The 23,673-nt window shown below is 46.5% G+C and overlaps 1 protein-coding gene across 4 annotated transcripts; it reads left to right on the forward strand.

Annotated features, from left to right (window-relative positions):
- The first annotated feature begins 461 nt into the window (after positions 1-461).
- dennd2da (DENN/MADD domain containing 2Da) lies at positions 462-23,353 on the forward strand. Of its 4 annotated transcripts, none has more exons than XM_077004425.1 (16): positions 462-1,175; positions 6,424-6,477; positions 6,720-6,812; positions 7,084-7,152; positions 8,614-8,712; positions 12,291-12,466; positions 17,940-18,052; positions 18,157-18,226; positions 18,444-18,521; positions 19,631-19,771; positions 20,716-20,864; positions 21,225-21,408; positions 21,777-21,827; positions 22,060-22,141; positions 22,245-22,487; positions 22,976-23,353. In XM_077004425.1, the coding sequence occupies exons 2-16, from the start codon at positions 6,435-6,437 to the stop codon at positions 23,035-23,037; spliced, it is 1,653 nt and encodes a 550-aa protein (XP_076860540.1). In that variant the 5' UTR covers positions 462-1,175; positions 6,424-6,434; the 3' UTR covers positions 23,038-23,353. The 4 variants fall into 4 exon arrangements, with proteins under 4 accessions (XP_076860540.1, XP_076860538.1, XP_076860541.1 ...); XM_077004423.1 differs by having other exon boundaries at positions 6,427-6,477; XM_077004426.1 differs by having other exon boundaries at positions 464-1,175; positions 6,427-6,477; positions 21,225-21,396.
- The last annotated feature ends 320 nt before the right edge of the window (positions 23,354-23,673 follow it).

Genomic DNA, 23,673 nt, shown 5'->3' on the forward strand with positions numbered 1-23,673 from the left:
ATCTTGGGTGTACACTGCAATGTGAACACAGAGAAGACATACTCAGGAATGGGACATCTTTACTGAGGAAACAGAGTCAGATTATTATTATCTGGTTTATCACTGATACACTGAAAAATTCAAACAGATTCAAACAGTCATGAGCTTTAGGTAAATGGCTACTGAGTCAATCACTGATTCCAGTACAACCTTAAAGTGGACCATGCCTGATACATCAGTATGAAATATTCATCTTATGTTTTTCTTTTATTAAAAACATTCAGTAGAGTCCAATGTTCTTTTATGAGAACATAAAGCAATTCAATAAATATTCATCACCTTTAAGAAATGTATCATAATAGTATACACACAAAGCTACACACACACACACACACACACACACGTACACACATATATAATGTGTGTGTGTGTGTGTGTGTCCTCACCATCCCGCGCAAAGGTCAGTTGAAGACAGGAAGTGAAAGGCTACGGGTGAGTGAGCGACTGAAAGTGAAACTGCACATTTATCAGATGGTAATCTTACATTAACACACCAGCCGCTACAACGGCTTGATAAAACTAAGAAAAGAGTTCTGTGAAAGTTTTTTCTGAAGTACGCATTAAATTAACTCGCGTCTTAAATGAGCCCACCGTCATTTTCATCGGGTCTTTTTCTTCATATTTTTTGTCAATAATCATTTTTGTTCCAGTGCGTCGTGGGTTTAACGTGGGGTTAAGTGGGCGTGGCGAGCGGACAGCGCACCTGTCGCGAAGGGCCGTCGCTGAGCACCGGTGCTCGTGAAGAGGGGAAAAACCTTTGGAGATTGTTTAGTTCTCTCGTGATGTGAACACTTCCCTCCGCCAAAGGAGAAGCGAGTACTCACTCACTCACTCACGCACGCTCACGGTCTACAACACACGCACGCGCGTCTTCGCGGACAGGTGACCGGTGACGGGAGCGGCAGCGCCACGAGAACGCGGACGGGGCCAGAGTCCAGTGAGTGAGCGCGCGCGGCACTGGTACCACAGCTATGGGTCTCGTGTGTGGAGGAGCGGTGTGTGTCCCACACGGCCAGGCGCTGTGGTGAACGGCAGGAGCAGACCAACCGGCTGGACCCAACTCCGCACGGACCGAACCGGCTGGACCCAACCCCGCACGGACTGAACTGGGTCTCCGTGGAGGAGCGCGTGCTGAGGTGAGCCGTGTGTTTGATCTTCTTGCTGGGGCTCTTTGGGAGCCGGTTCGCTTATTCGGTCGTGTTCGTAAGATCGCAACACTACAACACCACAAAGCTCCGCCAGATGACCGGTGCAACCGGAGTGCTTAAAAGTGCGTGTGTGTGAGGGTGCACCTGCAGGTGCTGGATGGAGACTCCAGATCTCCGCATAGTGGTCAGAATTGGAGGTGAGCTACATCTTGGGTTCGGACAGGTGGAGCAAACACGCTGCGTGTCGCGTGTGTTCTGGTTGATATTGAAAGCTCACTTTCTCCAAGGTCAAACTAGGACAGGAAGCGGACCACACCAAATCATTTCTACAGACTTTTAAGTCATTGGTGTTTGGTGCTGGTGTCGTGCTGTAAGCCCTGTGATCATGAACGTGCACCCCAACCCACATGTGCACGCGCCCATGAGCCTCTGGGAGAAACCTCTGGGCACACCATCGTTTAACGACCAAACAGACATAAAACGAGGTGCAAAGTATCAGACTCTCAGAAGTGTGCAGTACTAAAATAGGTGAAGAACGCGTTTCCGTGGTGCAGAGAGCCTCTCACAGCAGCTGGAGGCGCTTGTGGTTTTGTTCTGAAAACCCTGATACAGTTTCAGAACAGGCCTTTATGGGCTAATATCGGTAACAAGGTCGCTGCTAACAAAGCTGGTGTTCGCCGCCACAAGTTCAGGTGGTTCGGTAAGCCTCACACACGTTTTGGTTGCCGCTGTGATACAGCGCCCTCTACAGGCCTGCACGGAGTATGCCTGTCCCAAAAGCTTGTAGTCAGGAAACTTGGGACTGAGTGCCTAAACTCATGACTTGGGGGGGAAAAAAGCATTGATATATTGGACACACACACACACCCAGAGGTGGACATTCCAGGTTCAGAAAGTAAAACTCCTTCCCAGGATTTTACTCAAGCTTGCTAAGTTTTCTAATTATTTCAAGCCAGGTAAGATTAGTAGTATCAACACAATCAAGGAAGCTTGAGCAAAATCTTGGTGAGGGCTTTTACTTTCTGAACCTGGAATGCCCACCTCTATACACACACACACACACACGCACACACAGACAGTGATCTTCAGTCTTTTTTAACTAAACCAGTCTATTAGGTCATGCTCTACTGTTTAAGGAGGGTGTGTAGAAACATGTTGCTGCTTGTCTGGTTACTACCTCTGATTCACCAACACATAAAGAACTGAAATGCAACACCCCCTCTCCCTCCCTCTCTCTTTCTCTATCCCTCTTTCTCTTTCTCTCTCCCCCTCTTCCCTCCCTCCCCCCCCCCCCTCTTTCTCTTTCTTTCTCTCCCCCTCTTTCTTCCCTCCCCCCTCTTCTCTCTCTCTCTCTCTCTCTCTCTCTCTCTCTCTCTCTCTCTCTCTCTCTCTCTCTCTCTCTCTCTCTCTCTCTCTCTCTCTGTGTCTCTTTGTGATTCTCTCTCCCTCTCTCTCTGTACCAGGTGTCCAGGCACCTTAGTTAATGTAGGTGTGTCTCTCTGAAGTGTTTGCTCAGGAGAACAAAGACAAACCTGATTCTACCTGGAGCACCGTGAGGTTGTTTGGAGCTGTATAGGGCTCTGTGTGTGTGTGTGTGTGTGTGTGTGTGTGTGTGTGTGTGTGTTGCTGCTCTGTTGGTGTTGTGTATGTGTAGTGTACATACGTGTGTGTTTGTGTGTGTTTGTTGCTGCTCGTGTGGTGTGTGTGTGTATGTGTGTGTGTATTTGTAAAGGGCAGTCATGGCCTGGTGGTTAGGGAACTGGTCTTGTGACCGGAGGGTTGTGGATTCGATCCCCAGACTGAGGTGCCCCTGAGCAAGGGCCTTAACCCTCAATTGCTCACTTGTATAAAAAATGAGATAAAAATGTAAGTTGCTCTGGATAAGGGCGTCTGCCAAATGCCATAGATGTAAATGTATGTGTGTGGTGTGTTTGTTGCTGCTCATGTGGGGTGTGTATATATGTATGTGTGTGTGGTGTGTTGATGTTATGTTGAGTTGTGTTGACTCTATGACTCTACTAAAGTCTGAGAGTCCAGCATGTCATCCTACACTTTCATCAGTACTTAACACACACACACACAACACACGTGGTGACATCAGTAGACCAGCACACATTACGTCTGATGAACTCGGCCAGCAGTCAAACTGAAGTCCAGCATTTCTCACTCATGCCACTGCCAGGCAGAGAAGTAACAAACATTCAGTAGTGAATGTTGCAGATGGTGCAGATTTTGAGAAGTTTTATTTGGAAATGTAGCAGTAACTTCAAAGTGTACGTATGTGTGTCTGAACGGGTGAAGGTTGATGTTGGATCATGTATATCATCCCATTTGATGCACTGACTGTAATATAAACGTCTTCATTTACCACACACACACACACACACACACACACACACACACACACACACACACACACACAGCATCACAGGTGGACGTCTGTGGAAAATCACAGTGAGAATTACACGGCTCACACCTCTGCAGTAAAAGACACTTAATGGTGAAAGAGTGTCCACTGTCTATTAGAAGAACAGATATTCTATTGGTTTCCATCATAGCAAAATGTGCCAGACTGAGTCATCTAAGTCATCTACAGCAAAAAAACGAAAAGCCCTCAGACGTATATGATAAACCACAGAGATCAACACAGTTACTTCCTGTGATGATTTAGCCAATCACCACGAACCAGACGGTTGTGCCTGGTTCTTTGAACATTCCCACACAGTTGGAGTCTGTGCTGTTCTCTGTCCTGCCCAGCGGGGACATGTCCTGCAGGACAGGGGTTGACCCTGGAGGGAGCAATGCAAGCTAAATATAAACCCCACCAGCTCCAGACCCTCACGTCCACCACCACAGCCCAGCAGCAGAGATCTGGGCTGGACGCCACCACACGTGTGTGATTCTAGCTCAGAGAGAATGCTTCAGTGGTGTAGTGTAGCTCAACGGAAGTGTTCAGTGGTGTAGTGTAGCTCAACGGAAGTGTTCAGTGGTGTAGTGTAGCTCAACGGAAGTGTTCAGTGGTGTACAGAGAGGATGTCACAGCACCTGCGTGCCATTAAACACTGTAACGGCACCAGCCTGCAGGTTATTGGTTCACTGGACACGCGTTTAGCTCTGGTGTTACTGGAACTCCTTGAAATACTGGTATCAGTACCAGCACTACTTGAAATCAACAGCTCTACTGTGTAGGAGGTCAGATTGCCATCATGCATAAACACACACACACACACACACACATACAAGCACATGCACGCACGCACGCACTCACACATACACACAAACAAACAAGCACATGCACTCACATACACACATGTGCTGAAGCAGAGACATTTGTACCCGTGTGGTTGACTAGCACTAACCACTGTAACCTGCAAATAGTCCCAGAACACTTCCTGTGGCTGGTTCATGTGAAGGGTGTGAGACTGCAGTGTCCAGCAGTTACAGAGAGAGACACGCGAGAGAGAGAGACTGCAGTGTCCAGCAGTTACAGAAAGGGACACTTGAGGGAGAGACTGCAGTGTCCAGCTGTTACAGAGAGGGACACATGAGAGAGAGAGAGACTGCAGTGTCTAGCTGTTACAGAGAGAGACACGTGAGAGAGAGACTGCAGTGTCTAGCTGTTACAGAGAGAGACACGTGAGAGAGAGACTGCAGTGTCTAGCTGTTACAGAGAGAGACACGTGAGAGAGAGACTGCAGTGTCCAGCAGTTACAGAGAGGGACACGCGAGAGAGAGAGACTGCAGTGTCCAGCAGTTACAGAGAGGGACACGCGAGAGAGAGAGACTGCAGTGTCCAGCAGTTACAGAGAGGGACACGCGAGAGAGAGAGACTGCAGTGTCCAGCAGTTACAGAGAGGGACATGCGAGAGAGAGAGACTGCAGTGTCCAGCAGTTACAGAGAGGGACATGCGAGAGAGAGAGACTGCAGTGTCCAGCAGTTACAGAGAGGGACACGCGAGAGAGAAGGAGACTGGAGTGTCCAGCAGTTACAGAGAGGGACACGCGAGAGAGAAGGAGACTGGAGTGTCCAGCAGTTACAGAGAGGGACACGCGAGAGAGAAGGAGACTGCAGTGTCCAGCAGTTACAGAGAGGGACACGTGAGCGAGAGAGATTGCAGTGTCCAGCAGTTACAGAGAGGGACACGCGAGAGAGAGAGACTGCAGTGTCCAGCAGTTACAGAGAGGGACACGCGAGAGAGAGACTGCAGTGTCCAGCAGTTACAGAGGGACACGTGAGAGACCTTAGTGTCCAGCAGTTAGAGAGGGACATGTGAGAGAGAGACTGCAGTGTCCAGCTGTTAGAGAGGGACACATGAGAGAGAGAGAGACTGCAGTGTCCAGCAGTTACAGAGAGGGACATGCGAGAGAGAGAGACTGCAGTGTCCAGCAGTTACAGAGAGGGACATGCGAGAGAGAGAGACTGCAGTGTCCAGCAGTTACAGAGAGGGACACGTGAGAGAGAGATTGCAGTGTCCAGCAGTTACAGAGAGGGACACATGAGAGAGAGAGATTGCAGTGTCCAGCAGTTACAGAGAGGGACACGTGAGAGCGAGAGAGACTGCAGTGTCCAGCAGTTACAGAGAGGGACACGTGAGAGCGAGAGAGACTGCAGTGTCCAGCAGTTAGGGTGGTGCTGTATGAGCGTGAGGTGGTGCTGTATGTGCGGTAGGTGGAGCTGTATGAGTGGCTACACTGTGGAAGAGTTCTCGAATCTATGGAGACCTACAGACCTGACGGCATGTCCAGATGTGAAGGAGCAGTCTGTGTGTCCAGAAACATCTTCCCAGGAGGTCTGTAGATGCACAGGTGTGTCCTGGCTTCACGCCAAAGTGTCCATGATCATAAACCAGACGCTTGATATAACAACTGACAACGTTGTCAACGTTGACTTTGTTCCTGAGAAATACGTGAACTGGCAATACTGGGTCAACAAAAGCCTGCAACTCTTGTGTTGATCAGCACATCGTGTATATTTAGCCCACACGAAGGCCCGAGCCCACAGAATGCCACAGGTGTGGACTCTCACCACGAAGGACAAACATACCTGACTGGATTGAGTCAATAATGAGAACCACCAGACATGAATCATACTGGGATGAGCTGGTGAACAGGACTGCACTACACTCAGAAGAACGGCTGGTATTAGGTGATACTGGGTGTTACTGGGCTAAAGGAATAAACTATGGGGTTAGTATTACTGGGTGTTACTGGGCTAAAGCCCTGATCTGTTTTCCAGCAGACGGCGTGATGTCCCAGCGTACCTGGAGTTTGGCCTCTAAACGCCTGAAGAGTGAGTACTCCAGACACACACCCAGAGTGATGCGTAAACACACACATGTGCACAAACTCACGCACAACCACACGTGTACACCCACATGCTGTTTATTTAAAACACACAACAAATATGTAAATATTCTAGGTAAACGTTACATAAGCTGCTTCGCTTCAGTATGATGGAACATTCAGTATGGAGTAAAGTGTAGTGGGTTGACCAGGTGTGTCACTGCTCTGATTGGCTGCGTGATGCTACAGGTAAGCGAGCTTCAGAGCCCTCTGTACCGAGTGATGATGTGTTCCGCAGAACGGGCCGGTTCTTCTCCTCTCTACGCGAGGACCGCAGGCGCCGTGAGTGCTGCTCCACACCCCAACACCACAGCTGGAAACACAATCTACCACCAGTTATATTTACCCATCTACCCCTAAACATCCTAACTGGAACGTCTGTAAACCTGCAGCTTAAGGACTGAGACTGTCCCCTGTAGTGTCAGTCTGCAACACTACAGCAGAGACAGACTGGCCAGCAGAGACCTACCGATAGGCAGGATGGGAAAATTACATGTGTGTCAACTGTACATTATCAATATTTATTTATTTCTGTCTCTCCAAACCCAATCAGAAAGAGGGACTAGTGATGATGGCACCTGCGATGATGGAAAAGACAAGCGACATGCCAACAAATCTGAAGGTAATGTAATGCGCGCGTGTGTGTGCAGCGGGGAAACGGGAGTGTTCAGTATTACCTAATCCCACCGGTGACTGACGGAGTAAATGTGCCGTACTGTGTTTCGTAGTTGGGAAAACGGCCTGTCTGTTGTAGATTAATGCTCTTAACCCCCTCCCCCCGAGGATACTTCAGTTTTGTAGCTTGGCCGCTCAAAAGTGTCCACACATGTCCTGTCATGTGTGAGAGGGTTATAAACTCCCGTATTCTCCCTCCGCACAGCGGGCTTTAACATCTCCTTACACGAGCGCGGACATCCGCTTTAGTTCAAATAAAGATAACAGTAGTTCAAAGAGCAAGAGAAGAAGAATAACTCTGGGCTGACGTAAACCCAGGACACGTGGGACCGTGGAGAGAGAAGACTTGGCGGAGAAATGTTCGCACGCGCCGTCGCTGCGCACGCACCCATGCACGCACCCATGCACGCACACGTCACGGAATCTAGGACACGCTCGAGCCTCGCGGCGCACCGCTGTCGGCACGCGCTTCCAGGCAGTGTTGCGCGTGCGGATGGAGTTATCTGTGTGAACCGCGCGGTTGTAAAACGGGGAGTTTGATCCCCGGAGATCTGAACATGAAGGCGGTGGCGACGGGGGGACGGCAGGACGGGTCTCCACATCGGAGTAAGTAGCGTGTTGGTGTTTGACCTCCTGGCTTTACAGTAAAATGTATCCACTCACATCCAGCTGACCTGTTGTAACCGGGAACGCGCTTTTGGCTGTGAGTTGTATCTGTGTGTTTTAACAAACCTGTTCGTTTTCAAGACGGAAAAGTTGTAATGAATGTGCTGGTCTTGTGCTCATTTTGTCTGTGTACCGATAAGAGCTTCTCTCGTTTTCTCCAAATCTGTATTTATTATTCGGACGGGGAAAAACCCCGTTTCAGCCCACTACAATTTTAAGTTACTGCGGTAAGGTTAACGCGTACCAGTAAGGTTAACGCATACCAGTAAGCAGTGAGGTGGTCCTCGACCAGTAATCCGACGGAAGAGCCTTCATGTCAGCACTTTTCTGTAACTGGTAATTCACTCAAGGAAGCATCACGCGGTCCAGCACGGACTCTCACGTATTCAGTCATTTTGAGGTGTATGACACCTATCACAGCACGTCCAGCAGGTCCAGACTAAGTGTTTGTTTTTATACCTCCCTGTGTTTACCATCACCTGCTTTTACTTGCGAGTGTGTGGCCACACACTCGCCTTCTGTATGTCATGCTTGCGTGACTCGATATGTGTTGGTATGCACTCGAAATAACATCAGAAAGTTGAGGTGTGTTGGTAATATTGATTACAAGTGCTTTAAGTGCAGTGATCGAATTTCTAATTTCCGGGTTTCCACTATAGTCAGTGAAGGTGTGTGTGTGTGTGTGTGTGTGATGCAGCAGATATGTCCACAGATGTATTGACCTGTCCAACTCTCTCCTCAGGTGCCTTCCTCGCAGGTGAGGATGAAGAGCAGGAGAGAGGAGGGATGAAGAGACTCAGTACCATGTGGAGTTCTCTCCGTTTGAAGATGAACCGTGAAAGTAAGGCCACAGTCGTTTGAAATCTAACGATCATGTTGTGGAGAGTATCAGGATGCTGTATGTGAACAGGGGAACTGGTTCAGATTGGAGGCTGTGATGTTACTCAGGGCCTGTGCAAATACTTGAGATCATTGTCAGAATATTTTTTCATTATGTGAGAAATCCTGGATGCTCTACTTAGACTGTTTACACCTGTGCATTCAGACCCATAGCAGGTAGTACTGCAGCAGTGATGTTCAGCAGAACTCACACTTAGCTGATGGTTTCCTGTTTATGTAACACTTTCCATTTTCCCTTTGTGTGTGTGCACTGTGTGTTTGTGGGAGGATGCATCAGTGTGAATGTAAAGTGTGTGTGTGTGTGTGTGTGTGTGTGTGTGTGTGTGTGTATGCGTGCGCATCTGCAGGTGGATGCATCTGTGCAGATGTTAATGCAACAGTGTGATTGCTGCTCTAAAAAAAACATCTTGGTGTCTGTTTAAAAATATACATACATATACATATAAACATATATATGCACATGTATACATATTATACAAATATAAAAATACACAGGTATACATATACACATATGTATACATATATCCTGCCATGAAATCGATTTCCAAACCTTTTCACCTCAACATGATTTCGCTGGTTTGGAATAATGTTGACATGTAAAGTGTGTGTGTGTGTGTGTGTGTGTGTGTGTGTGTGTGTGTGTGTGTGTGTGTGTGTGTGTGTGTGTGTGTGACTTTGTGTGTTGGTCATTGAGTGTAGTACAAGGAGGTTGATGGTGAGGTACAGAGGTCTGTGAGGTTGAGGGTGTGGTACAGAGGTCTGTGAGGATGAGGGTGTGGTACAGAGGTCTGTGAGGATGAGGGTGTGGTACAGAGGTCTGAGGATGAGGGTGAGATGCTTGGTCTCTCACTGTGTTTTTGCTAGCGTGTTATGTTCTGCTGGTCTGGTGTCTGGTGTGTAGCGCTTGATCTGGTGGTGATGACATTAGTGTATCTGTGTCCTTCTGTCCTGTCTTTACTAGCCATTGGTAGGAGTGTCTGGTGTCACTCACCAGTCATTTCCATTCTGGTGTCATTTCCTGGAGGGGTGTGTCCTACCGTCCTCTCTTTCCTTGGTTACCACGTCCTGCGTCCGACTGAAGCTCTGCTCATCCTCAGGGTTCATGACGTTGACAGTTGACATACAGGTGTGTATGTTTCATGTCTCAGCCTGGACGCTGGATCTTTTAGGTACTGGATACTGGATTTCCTTACAGGATGTCCACAATATGTACGGGTTGGCAGCAACACCTCCAAAACCATCATGTTGAGCACAGGTGCACCACAAGGGTGTGTGCTAAGCCCGCTGCTCTTCACATTGATGACCCACGACTGTGTACCAAGACACAGCACAAACCATATAATCAAATTTGAAGATGACACAACAGTGGTAGGTCTCATTTCTAACAACGACGAAGCCAACTACAGGAATGAGGTGAGCCAACTGGTACAGTGGAGCAAAAAACACAATCTGCTCTTGAATGTGGGGAAGACCAAAGAAATTGTTGTTGACTACAGGAGAGGCCACCTACAGCATTCCCCCCTGATTATTGATGGAGTTGCAGTGGAGAAAGTGAGCAGCACCAAATTTCTGGGGATGAACATCACTCAAGACCTCTCCTGGTCTAAGAACACTGCGTTGTTGGCCAAGAAAGCACAAACACGCCTCTACTTCCTACGCAAACTGAGGAGTGCACAAGTCGTCCCCCCCCCCCATCATGTCCTCATTCTACAGGGGTACAATTGAGCGCATACTTACTGGCTGCATCTCTGCTTGGTTTGGAGGCTGCAGTGCGTCCTGCCGGAAAACACTACAAAGCATTGTAAATACTGCCAGTAAGATTATCGGTACCCCTCAGCCCTCCCTCAGACACATCTACCACTCCCACCTCACCTGTAGAGCCATCAGCATTGCTGGAGACCCCTCCCACCCCTTGCACTCATCTTTCAGTCTTTTGCCCTCAGGGAAAAGGTACCGGAGCCTTCGGGCCCGCACCACAAGACTGCTGAACAGCTTCGTCCATCGGGCTGTCAGGAAGCTGAACTCTATTCACCATCTATCTCATACTTCTGAACTTTAATGCAATCAACAGACTGGCTCTACATATATCCACATAAAAACCTTTTGCACACCAGAACTCTATATATATATATTCCTATACCATGCCTCCTTCACATTCAAGATTTCCGTTGTGATCTGAGTTTGTGTGTATTAATATAAAATAATTAAATATTTATATAATTTAATAAAAAAGGAGTATATTGCAATTTATGCAGGAGGAGGCGTGTGTAGTAGTAGGAGGAGGAGGCGTGTGTAGTAGTAGGAGGAGGAGGCGTGTGTAGTAGGAGGAGGAGGAGGCGTGTGTAGTAGGAGGAGGAGGAGGCGTGTGTAGTAGGAGGAGGAGGAGGCGTGTGTAGTAGGAGGAGGAGGAGGAGGCGTGTGTAGTAGTAGTAGGAGGAGGAGGCGTGTGTAGTAGGAGGAGGAGGAGGCGTGTGTAGTAGGAGGAGGAGGAGGCGTGTGTAGTAGGAGGAGGAGGAGGAGGCGTGTGTAGTAGTAGTAGTAGGAGGAGGAGGCGTGTGTAGTAGGAGGAGGAGGCGTGTGTAGTAGGAGGAGGAGGAGGAGGCGTGTGCAGCAGGAGGAGGAGGAGGAGGCGTGTGCAGCAGGAGGAGGAGGAGGAGGCGTGTGCAGCAGGAGGAGGTCAGGTCTCTCCTCCAATCTCAGCCCTTGGTACGCTTGGCCCCGTGGCCCCATTGGTTGCCATGGTGAAGGTGTTCAGGCCAGGACAAGCCTTGGTGTCTGTGCTGTGGTAGACACATTCTGTCTGTCCTGGCTTGTTTCTCCCTGAGGGATTCACAGCTCTCCTGATGAACTCTGAAGAACTCCTGCATCTGAATTCAGTACCTAGTGTGTGTGTGGCGATTTGGTGTGTATGTGCAGTAGGGTTACTGCATGTGTGTGTGTGTAAGTATTGCCTTATGTAGTTAACACTTTACACAGACTATCACTCATAACTCTTGTAACTCACTTGTATGGTTCAGCACAGCTTCGGAGTAGATAATGGACATTAGTCAGGAGATAATGACCAGCTGTGAGTGACTGAACTGGTCTGAAGGTTGTGAGTGAGTGACTGACTGAGGAGCACAGCTGTGTGTGTGATGTGTGTTATATGAGTGGTGGAACACCTGTGAGAGACTGAACCAGTCTAGAGTTTAGTCCAGTTCAAAACGCTGTTATGTTTGTGCCCTCCTGACGTCCCTTATGCACATCAACCTGATCTGGTCTCCAAGGCGTTGGGTTTCAAGTATGGATTTGTGGTGTTGCTGGAGGTGCTGGTGTTGCCCCTCTGTGGTGTGAACAGAGCGTTGATGACAGTGGCTGGCGCCCCAGGTGGGTGGTGCCCAGCACACCTGGTCTTTCCTCATCACCAGGTGTGTCTGGTGAAGATCTTCAGGCCCTTCTGGACTGTAGTGCTCTGGTCCCATCAGACACTGCTGCCCTGAACTAGCCACACGCGTCCTGAGCACTCACGCTTGTCTGCAGAAATGCCCAAGGAGGCAGCGTTGCCGGAGGGGACGCAGCCGCTGGCCGTGGAGGACAGACCCAAGGACCAGCGCTACTCCAGCGGGCAGTTCTTTTTCGAGTACCTGGTGGTGGTCAGCCTCAAGAACACCAATGGTGGAGTGTATGAGCCCGTGATCTCCTACCAGTTCCCCAAGGTGAGACGTTTGGACACACCCATCACTTTCAGACGGTCCAAAATCAGTTTAGATCACATTTATAATGTCCAGGCATAGAAGAGGAACTGGTACAGTAGAAGAAAAAAAAACATTTCTGACATTACCAATCACAAACATTTAAAACCATTTTCCTCTTCCAAAAGTGTGAATAACCATTCCACAGAAGATTAACAGGTTGAAAAGATTTCTGGGAATTGTAGTATGAGCTAAGCTGATTCTACAGTAGTAGTAGTAGTAGTAGTAGTAGTATGTGTGTACAAAGAATAAGAAATAATCCTCTACAGGTTTTACTACAACAGGTTTCACCCTTTTGAATTCTGTGGTTTTGGTAGTTCTGTTTATGAACAGTGTGCGTGATGTATCAGGACTGTGTTCTGTGCAGGACACCCATGTCAACAGGACAGGGGTGCGGGACACACGTCAACGGGACGGGTGCGGGACAGCTTTAGCTGTATTTTTTTGTATTTGTAACTGTCCAAACACACTGTTGCGTGGGCTGTTGCTAAATGCATTTGTGAATGTGTAATAAATACATTAAAAACATGCAGCTCACACGCCTGCCACAGGCAGCTGGGGTAATCTGACCCATTTACTGTTATTCTGACCCAGAGATGTGTGCACATATGTGTCGATACACACACGTATTGGTACACACACGTATTGGTTCACACACACATGTCTGTTCTATGGAGAGCAAACAGTGCCAATTTGAAATGCAATCCACAAAATGCATTGCTTTTCCATACAAACATGCAGAATACGTGCCAAAATGAAATGCAAAAGCACTATTACATTGCATTTCAATGCACTTTATCTCTTTATTGCAAAACAATACACAAGAATTAGCATTCAAAACCAAAACGCTGAATTTGTGCCAGAATTGCATATAATACAGTTTGAAATGTAATCACGGCACAGAGGTATTGCTTTTCACCGTACAGTATTTCAGACATAAATGTCTCCTTTAAATGTAATGATTACGAGATTGATTTAAACACTGATGTGATGAAAACATGCCACAATGAAAAGTAAAAGCTCCAGTGTGTGTGGATTTGTATTTAAAGAAAGAAACGCTGAATTTGTGCCAGAAGCCACCTTGAAATGCAATCGACTGAACGTCATTGTATTCCACTGTGTGTCTCTGCGAAGCTGTATTCATGCCAGAATGAAATCTAATCACTGTCCAATAGGAACGCTCGCCTGAATTTGGGGCGGGGCTTAGACTCCAGTCAGAAGCAATCGCTTGTAGTTGGACTTGAAAGCAGCAGAAATGTATTTTCATGACAGAATAAAAGAGGAAAAAACAGTCTAATTGGACAAATTGAGGCTGGTGCAGTTACAGACGATTACGTGCTTAACTTAATTAAGCTGAAGGTGCTGGACAATATTGAAAATGGGCCTTGAAAGTGCCGTACATGTGCTTGAATTCCACCTTGTAAAGGTGGATGTACCCTGCAAACAGCGATGAAGAGCGGAACGCAACCTCGACCTGCCACAGCGGAGTCCCCGTGATTGCTACCCGTATTTTCCAGATTATAAACCGCTACTTATCCCCTGATGCTTTGAACCATGCGACTTATAATGAGGTGTGGCTTTTCTGTAGATGTTTCTTCACCCGTCAGGGGTGGAACAGAAAGTTAATCAGGTGGTAGGACAAAGTTGTAAATCAAAGAAGAAAGTGCTCATTTTCATTTAACTCATGCAAGCAGCAGGCACGACGGAGAATTTTTTTTAAACGAACGTGTTGTGCCGAATTCCGAGTCCCCTCGTTTGTACATGCATAAAAACATTATAGATGATATTCCGGAGTTACAGTGATTTTAACTTAGTTCATTGAGCACTCTAGTTTTGTTCTAACAAGATATTTAGACATAATACTGCTGTAATACTGCAAAGTCGTGGTCAGAGGTGAACTTCGTATAGCCAGTGTGTATTTTATTTAAAATAATTAACACCCTTGAGCAGTGGCGTGCACACATAGACATCAGGTGGTGCTAAAGCACCACCAACTCTGCCCTTTATCAACGAAAGTGCCCTTTTGAAACTTCATTTGTTAATTATTATTATTGTTATTATCATTTTACTGAGGTCGGTTTGAAATGATCATTTGAAAACCTGAGCGATTAAAAACAATACCCTGAAATGAGCCACCACCTCGCACACACCCGACCTCTCTCTTCCTTTGTCACTGCGCTGCAGTTCAGTTCAGCGAGGTGAAGGAAGCGTCTTCAGCACAGCACGCACGGTCACAGATAGACTTCTTCTCCCGTGCCCCACTAGCCAGGTCACATACACATCAAGTCAAATCGTACCGTTTGCCCTCTAAGCCCAACGTGAAGTCATTTTCTTGTGCTGTAAAATGTCTCATACAGCACCAAACTACTAAGCATTTTTAGCCGACTGGTCACCTGATAAACTAGTCGCTTTAGCCCAAATCAATGATAGATAACGTGAGGACGACCACATACAAATAATTAAGGAAGAGTTTGCAAATCTGTGTGTTAAGCTGAACGTTTTCTGTTGTATAGGTTTTTTCACAAACGAAACACATTCGTTTGTGAAAGAAGACACGGGAAGTTCCCCATTACCTGTGAAAAATACCCATCTGCATTCATGTAATGACAACACTCAGTAGCCTATAACTCCTTCTCCTACTTTTTGGTCTTTTTACTGTCTTAATTGTAGGCCTATATTGATTTACTAATTGCAAAATATATGCAACAAGGCCTGCAGACAGTGGAGGGTAAACAGAAGTTAACTGAAGGACTTAAAAATGACTGTATATAGTTAATATTGGATATGGATTTTATCAGTTGGTGGTGTGACTTTTTTCCATTGAAAACTCACGTTTAGAGAATGTTACAAATAAAAGTCAAATTTCATTCAACATGTGCTTGTAATTTTTTAAATAATGAAGTGTTCCACGTGCGCTAATAAGTGCACATGGAAATGGTTCAGAGGGGCAAGTTGAGTTTTGAGGTTTGCCTGGCCCAAGACCTTACAGGCATACAGCAGGCCTCTGAGCTTGCCCCTCTGAACCATTTCACCTGTGCGCTTTACTCAATATGCCATGTTTCCTGTTAGATTTGAGGCATAAAATGATGTCGAGCCAGGCCAAAATAAGGTTTCTCTTACAGATAGTAACCGTTTACGTATGATACATGTGTTGCTTGTCTGGCCCAACGCATACAGCAGGCCTCTGAACTTGCCCCTCTGAATGATTTCAGTGCACTTTCTGTGCGCTTACCTACTCAATATGTTGTTTCCAGATAGATTTGAGGTATAAAATGATGTTGGATCAGGATAAAATCAGGTTCCTCTCTTAAGGAGTGACCTGTTCTTCATGATGCATTTGTTATTTCTCTGGCCCACCATCAATAAAGCCTTCAATAAGTCTCTGAACCTGCCCCTTTAAATTCGTTCACCTATATGACCACTGCTCAATATGCCATGTTATGTGCAGGGTATTTCTTCTTCCAATTAATTTGTGTTCTAGATCAGCATTTCTGTGTTTTTAGTTTTCAAATCTAAGAATATGTTTCCTTATGTTAGAAATGCTGACGAATTCAATCATCATGTACAAATCGCATACAATTGGAACAACTTGAAATAGAAACCATTTTACATAAGGAATGCTTTCATTTTATATATATATATATATATATATATATATATATATATATATATATATATATATATATATTTTTTTTTTTTTCTTTTCTACATTCACAAAATCAGTATGGGAAACAATAACCTCCTAAATGTATGCTCCTATGTTCGTTTGTTTAATCTATCTCTTTTAAACAAAGTGCGCAGCAAACACGCACACTGTGAACACAACCATTTTGAATAACCAACTTCAGCTGCCGAATAAGGAGCTGCGAATAAGTAACCAAACGAATCTCAAACTGCAAAGATTGTGGAGTGTAGTGGAGTGTTGTGTACGATAAGCCCATCTCGGCAACGCGATCGCTCTTTCTCACGCTGTACGCATGAGAACATTGTTAGTTTTTTTCTATACTGTATTTATGATCAAAGCGTATCTAAATCTAGGGTAACGCTTAACGACGAAAGCTGTTTTACGACGGACATTTCAGTCTCTAAACCCGTCGTTAAGCGGGGACTCATTGTACATTTAACTGAACTGATCAGTTTCTGAACGGTGTATGAGTTAAATGAAAATGAGCACTTTCTTCTTTGATTTACAACTTTGTCCTACCACCTGATTAACTTTCTGTTATACCCCTGATGGGTGAAGAAACATCTACAGAAAAGCCACACCTTATTACAAGTCGCATGGTTCAAAGCATCAGGGGATAAGTAGCGGTTTATAATCTGGAAAATACGGGTAGCAATCACGGAGCTCCGCTGTGGCGGGTCCAGGTCGCGTTCCGCTCTTCAGCGCTGTTTGCAGGGTTCATCCACCTTTACAAGGTGGAATTCAAGCACATGTACGGCACTTTCAAGGCCCATTTTCAATAGCACCTTGTCCAGCACCTTCAGCTTAATTAAGTTAAGCACGTAGTCGTCTGTAACTGCACCAGCCTCAATTTGTCCAATTAGACTGTTTTTTTCCTCATTTATTCTGTCGTGAAAAGACATTTCTGCTGCGTTCAAGTCCAACTACGAGCGATTGCTTCTGACTGGAGTCTAAGCCCCGCCCCAAATTCAGGCGAGCGTTCCTATTGGACAGTAATTAGATTTCATTCTGGCATGAATACAGCTTCGCAGAGACACACAGTGGAATACAATGACGTTCAGTCGGTTGCATTTCAAGGTGGCTTCTGGCACGAATTCAGCGTTTCTTTCTTTAAATACAAATTCAAACACACTGGAGCTTTTACTTTTCATTGTGGCATGTTTTCATCACATCAGTGTTTAAATCAATCGCGTGATCATTACATTTAAAGGAAACATTTATGTCTGAAATACCATACGGTGAAAAGCAATACCTCTGTGCCGTGATTACATTTCGAGCTGTATTATATGCAATTCTGGCACAAATTCAGCGTTTTGGTTTTGAATGCTAATTCTTGTGTATTGTTTTTCAATAAAGAGATAAAGTGCATTGAAATGCAATGTAATAGTGCTTTTGCATTTCATTTTGGCACGTATTCTGCATGTTTGTATGGAAAAGCAATGCATTTTGTGGATTGCATTTCCATTTTTGCCTAGTAGTGATTACTTTTCCAATTGGCACTGAATCCTCTCCATACTGTTCACACACGCGTGTCAGTACTATCGTAATAGCACATATGACAGTGTGTCCCAAGATGTAAACTAGGTGTGATGGTTAGACCCTTAGAGCTGACTCTCATAGCATCACCCACTCTCTCTCTCTCTCTCTCTCTCTCTCTCTCTCTCTCTCTCTCTCTCTCTCTCTCTCTCTCTCTCTCTCTCTCTCTCTCTCTCTCTCTCTCTCTCTCCCTATTTTTCTCTCTCTCTCCTCCAGAGGGATGGCATGGTGCGTTTTCAGAGGGAGGAAGAGGAGAAGACGTTGAAGGCTATTACTCTGTTCTGCTTCCCTGAGGACATTAGCTGGGCTCCTCTGACTGAGTATCGCAGGTACCAGAGAGAGGACCTCACCTGAACCCGTGTTCAGCTGCAGACAGAGCTCACACTCCTCAACCCCTCACCTGTCTCACTGTCTCACTCTCTCTCCATCACAGTGAGACGTTTTCTTTTGTTCTGACCGAGGTGGACGGGAGTCGGAGGAACGGTTACTGTCGACGGCTGCTGGTACTGCCACAACAAGTCCTGAAGTTACAGCTGCACACGCTCAGACCTTTACCCTGTTTGATGACTCTAACTTAATAATGCTCACGAAATGCTCGTAATAATGCCATCTGTTTATCTCTCCCTCCCTCTCTTTCTCTCTCTCCCTCTCTTTCTCTCCCTCTTCCTCTCTTTCTCTCCCTCTTCCTCTCTCTTCACCCCCCCCCCCCCCCTTCCTCAGCCCCATGGTAATGGTGCTCGACCCCCGGAGGCATACTGCATCATCAGTAAGCTGGCCTGCTTTGGCCTTTTCTCTAAGGTAAGCCCCTCTAACACCACTCAACTGCTCTAGCTCCACCCAGCCCCTCTAACTGGGTGGAGTTAGAGCGGTGTCAATCAATCAATCAATCAAAGTTTATTTGTATAGCACAACACATGTTGTCACAAAGCGCTTTACCCGATTTAAAAGGTTAACAATACTACGGGTCCAGAACCCTAATGAGCAAGCCAAAGGCGACAGTGGCGAGGAAAAACTCCCTATGATGGTGGGGAAAAGGAAGAAACCTCGGGAGAACCAAGACTCAAAAGGGAACCCATCCTCCATTGGGCGGCCCGTTAACACACAAATTGCACAAAATACAGACAAATATACAAGTCACACACAAATCACACAATCAGACTAAGTAAAGGTAAAAATTAAAGTTCTGGGTTTTGATATTGTCACTGTAAATGTCTGTTGATGAACACCAGGCTTTCATTCCGTGTCGGAGCAGTGATGCTGGTATTATAGGCTCCGACTGCATTACTCTCCAGCTGAACCTCTGAGAAAAGATACGAGATGTAGTAAATATGTAACAGATTAATCAAAGGCCAAACTAAACAGATCTTCAGGGTCTTCAGGGTCACTTGCGCTGAGTGCTGTTTTTATCTCTATTTTTGTGCCTTGGTAACCATTGATAGTGCTGTGAGGGTACAGAATGTTATCTGTCATTCTCTGTAGCCCTGCATTGGTCTGCTAAGCCTTGTGCTGACTGGTTGAGAGTGTATCAGCCTTGTGCTGACTGGTTGAGAGTGTATCAGCCTTGTGCTGACTGGTTGAGAGTGTATCAGCCTTGTGCTGACTGGTTGAGAGTGTATCAGCCTTGTGCTGACTGGTTGAGAGTGTATCAGCCTTGTGCTGACTGGTTGAGAGTGTATCAGCCTTGTGCTGACTGGTTGAGAGTGTATCAGCCTTGTGCTGACTGGTTGAGAGTGTATCAGCCTTGTGCTGACTGGTTGAGAGTGTATCAGCCTTGTGCTGACTGGTTGAGAGTGTATCAGCCTTGTGCTGACTGGTTGAGAGTGTATCAGCCTGACTGGTTGAGAGTGTATCAGCCTGACTGGTTGAGAGTGTATCCTGGGCCCTAACTTGCATGGCTATTGGTTTAGATCTTTGATGAGGTGGAGAAGCGACGGCAGATCTCCAAGGCGATGATCTACCCCTTCATGCAGAGTCTGAGAGAGGCACCCTTTCCTGCCCCAGGGAACACCGTCAAAATCAAGAGCTTCATCCCAGACTCTGGCACTGAGGTAACACCTGTTCCAGGATCAGTTCTGTAAGCTCCTTTAAAAAGGTCTTTACTGTAAGTCTTCAGAAAAGAAAACACTTTAGCGGAACTTCCCAGAATCCAGAGGAATAAAAGGAATTGTGTTTGATCAGCTGGGATTAGAGAGGAGGAGGAAACTCACTTTAGTCAATTCAGTCACTCAACTAAGCCCTGGAGTCCTAGACCATCACCACCAAGCAGAAATGGCCACTGAACACCCAGCTACACACACACACACACACACACACACACACACACACACACACACACACACACACTCACTCTCATTTAAGGCACATTGGACATATAATTGTGTGTCGGAGGGAGAGTGTAAGAGAAGGTGGTGCTGTGCTGACATGCCTGTTCTACTTTGTCCAAACTTGATGAGGGTTTAGGTGGTATTTTACCTCAGGTATATGATCTCACACACACACACACACACACACACACACACACACACACACACACACACTGTGTAGGGCCTGACTCAGGAAGTAATCTGATTGCAGTAATCAGACTTTGCAGTAATCTGATTGGTCCCCTTACAGACATTCACTGAACTGGCAGTGGAATTCAACCTGTGGGTTTCATTCAGTCGAGCACCACAACACAACAGTTCCCCAACTAGCTTCTCTAACTTTGGCTAAGGAGGTGTGTGCTCACTGCTGGAATCAAGTGTCCCCAAACGACACTGTCTGCGCTACGCCACTTATCGTAGTGTCCAGAGGTATCTAGAGTGGACAACCAAATGAGTCCTTCCATTTCTAACATGAAGGGTGAACTGGGGTCTGTTTGCTTTACTGTGTGTCTATCATATCTGATGTTCTGGGGTGTGTGTGTGTGTGTGTGTGTGTGTGTGTGTGTGTGTGTGTGTGTGTGTGTGTGTGTGTGTGTGTGTGTGTGTGTGTGTGTGTGTGTGCGCTGTAGATCATCAGTCTGACTAGGCCTACAGACTCTTGGCTGGAACACGTGGACTTCCGCACACTCTTCAGGTGTCTGTCGGACGAGGAGGTGCTGCAGGTGTTTGCTGCAACTGTGCTGGAACGAAGAATCATCTTTATTGCCGAAGAACTTGGGTATGAACACGCGTACACACACACGCTTACACAAAAACACACACATACACAAAAACACACACACGCATACACACACACAAAAACACGCGTACACACACACGTACACAAACACATACATACGTACACAAACACGTACACAAACACACACGTGTACACAAACACACGTACACACACACACGTACACAAACACACACGTACACACACACATACACAATAACACTGCTTTGTGTTTACATATTTGACCTGGTACATACAGAACACTACCTCAACACAGTCTTGAAAACAGTCTCATACGTACCACTGTAGTGACGTGAATACATGGACAGCTGGGGACTGTTGTCTCTCTGTCTCCGCCCCCAGGACGTTGTCCCAGGTGATCCACGCAGTCTCTGTTCTCCTTTATCCCTTCATCTGGCAGCACACCCTCATCTCCATCGTCCCCGAGATCCTCATCGACGTCGTCATGGCGCCCACACCATATCTGCTGGGTGTGCAGAAACGCCTTGCTGACCAGGTTACCGACCAAACTGATGTGAGTACTGATGTGAGTACTACCAGTCCACCTGACTTGCTCAGCACTGCCCTCGTTAGTGGACATGCTTTAAGCCTAGCCTAGTCTGGTCTGGTATAGTCTGCTCTAGTCTAGTCTAGTCTAGTCTAGTCTGTCAGTTGTGCTGCCCACAATACCCAACAGCTCAGTTCACTGCCAAACCAAACAGCTGGTGTTGAGCTGGATGTGTGAGTGAATGTGGGTCCTGGACTGAGCAGAACCTACGGAGGCAGTAGGTGGTGGTGACTTACACGGTCGGGACTGTTTGGAGGGTTACCGTTGGCATCCTGTTGTCTCCTGGACACGAGTGTCTGTCATATGCTGTAATCGAAATGTCACCTGGTTCTCTGTTTGTTACGCAGCTGCTGGCTGTGGACTTGTGTGAGGGGAGGAAGAAAACCTTCATCAGACAAGTGAGTGTCTCTGATTCCTTTATTTACACTGTGTATACTCTCATATATGCTGTAAACGTCCCCCTCTGTCTCTGCTGACGTGTGATGGGTCATTCACCTCACACTGGTATTGACGGCTGTTGTGAGGTGATGAGCTGCAGGTGGAATGGGACCTGCATGGCTCTTCTCATGCTCCCACAGGGTCCTAGTGCCCTCCATAACTATAGGCTGACCGCAGTGTTGCTCCACACAGGTTGGAGATGAGGGCTCCATTTTACCCCCTAAGCTCAAAGAGGAAATCCTCCAGTCTCTGAAGATGAGAAAGGAGTCAGCCAGTAAGTATTTTTGCTCGAGTCCCAGTGTAGACGAACGTGGTGTCTCCTGCTGACCCCTGACCTTAGCCACGGGACACATTTCCCAACGTTGCTGTTCTTGCAGGCCTGGAGGAGCTGAACAAAGTGGTTCCTGAGGCATTCCTGCCATTCTTCGTGAAGACAGTCGGGCACTTTGCTCAGCACGTGGTGCGCTCTGAACCAAGCAAGCCGGGCCAGTTCCAGAAGAGGAGCTTCTGCAAGGCACTGGAGTCCAAAAACACGCGACACTTTGTCAAGAAGTTTGTGGAGACGCAAATGTTCGACCTCTTCATTCAGGAGGTAGAACAAAGGCCTGCCACTCAGGAAGGTAAGACACGCCTTTAAAGGACACGCCTCTGTAGGACACACCTGTGTCGCATCTGGACACTCCCACTCCATTCATGTGTTTTAATGTACATTGCATCGTGCTGGCTCACAGACATGCTCTTTTCTGATCACTTTAATTCATGTTTACCTACATTATCTCACCTGTGTGCAGTAGTAGCAACACCAGGTTCACTTCCTGAGTAGGACCCAAACTAACCTCTACAGTAGGAAGTCTCTCTGGACAAGATAGGGTTAAGCGTGCACGTGTAAAAGACAGGCTTAAGCATGTATGAAGATGGTTGTGTAGCAGTTGGAGGGAACGGAGGGTCCCCCAGAGTTTTATGCTCTGAAGTCCAGTGCACGGATCAGCTGTTGTTTAACAGTACTATGTGTGTCCTGTCTGTTCATTGGTGGATTATTGTCTAGTTTGATTCTTCTGTGGGTAGTTGGGACGGTTCTCTCTGCATCATCTGTAATTGTCTTTTTCAGGTTTTTTTGAGCGGAAGATTGAAGAATACCAGAAAAAGATGAGGGACAAACTGAAGCACTAGGTGCCTTTCAGAGCTCGAGTGTCTCACATGCAGCATGTGAGTGTGAGTGTGTGTGTGTGAGAAACGGCTTAGTCTTAAGTAGAAGAAATCAATTGGATGTTAAATAGGTGTTCAGATTGTAGTTACGTTTTGATTATTTATGTTTTCATTTTAATTGTAAAAATGGGGATTTTGTGTGTATATATTGTTTTAATATTTTACTATTCATCATTTGTGCATTGTGGTATTTGATTGTGGTTAGTTTTGCTGCTGATGACCAGTGCCTTCACCATCTGAGCCAGTGTGAACCTCTTTAATAAAGCCATTTTGAAATGTTGTTTTGACACAGTGGTTTCATTTGACAGTGTTTGAGGGAGTCCTTTCAGTCCGCATGAGGGCCTCTTCCTGTTACGGGATTAAGAGACTACCGACTACACGGCACGTTAGATCCCAACAGCCCTCACAACTAATGACCAGCAATAGAACAGCAACTAAAGAGTGGGATGAGGGTGTGTGTGTGCCCATGCGTGCCTTATTTTGTCTTTAAAACACACACCCTGATGTCAGTGTGTGTAGCTCTTTATCTGTACTCTGAAGTAGGATGTGGTTTTAGCAGAAAACTGAAAACCTTTTGAAACTTTCAGTTCATGCTTTCAG

This window comes from Brachyhypopomus gauderio, chromosome 4 (genome assembly GCF_052324685.1).
Source record: "Brachyhypopomus gauderio isolate BG-103 chromosome 4, BGAUD_0.2, whole genome shotgun sequence".
Classification (NCBI taxonomy): domain Eukaryota; kingdom Metazoa; phylum Chordata; class Actinopteri; order Gymnotiformes; family Hypopomidae; genus Brachyhypopomus; species Brachyhypopomus gauderio.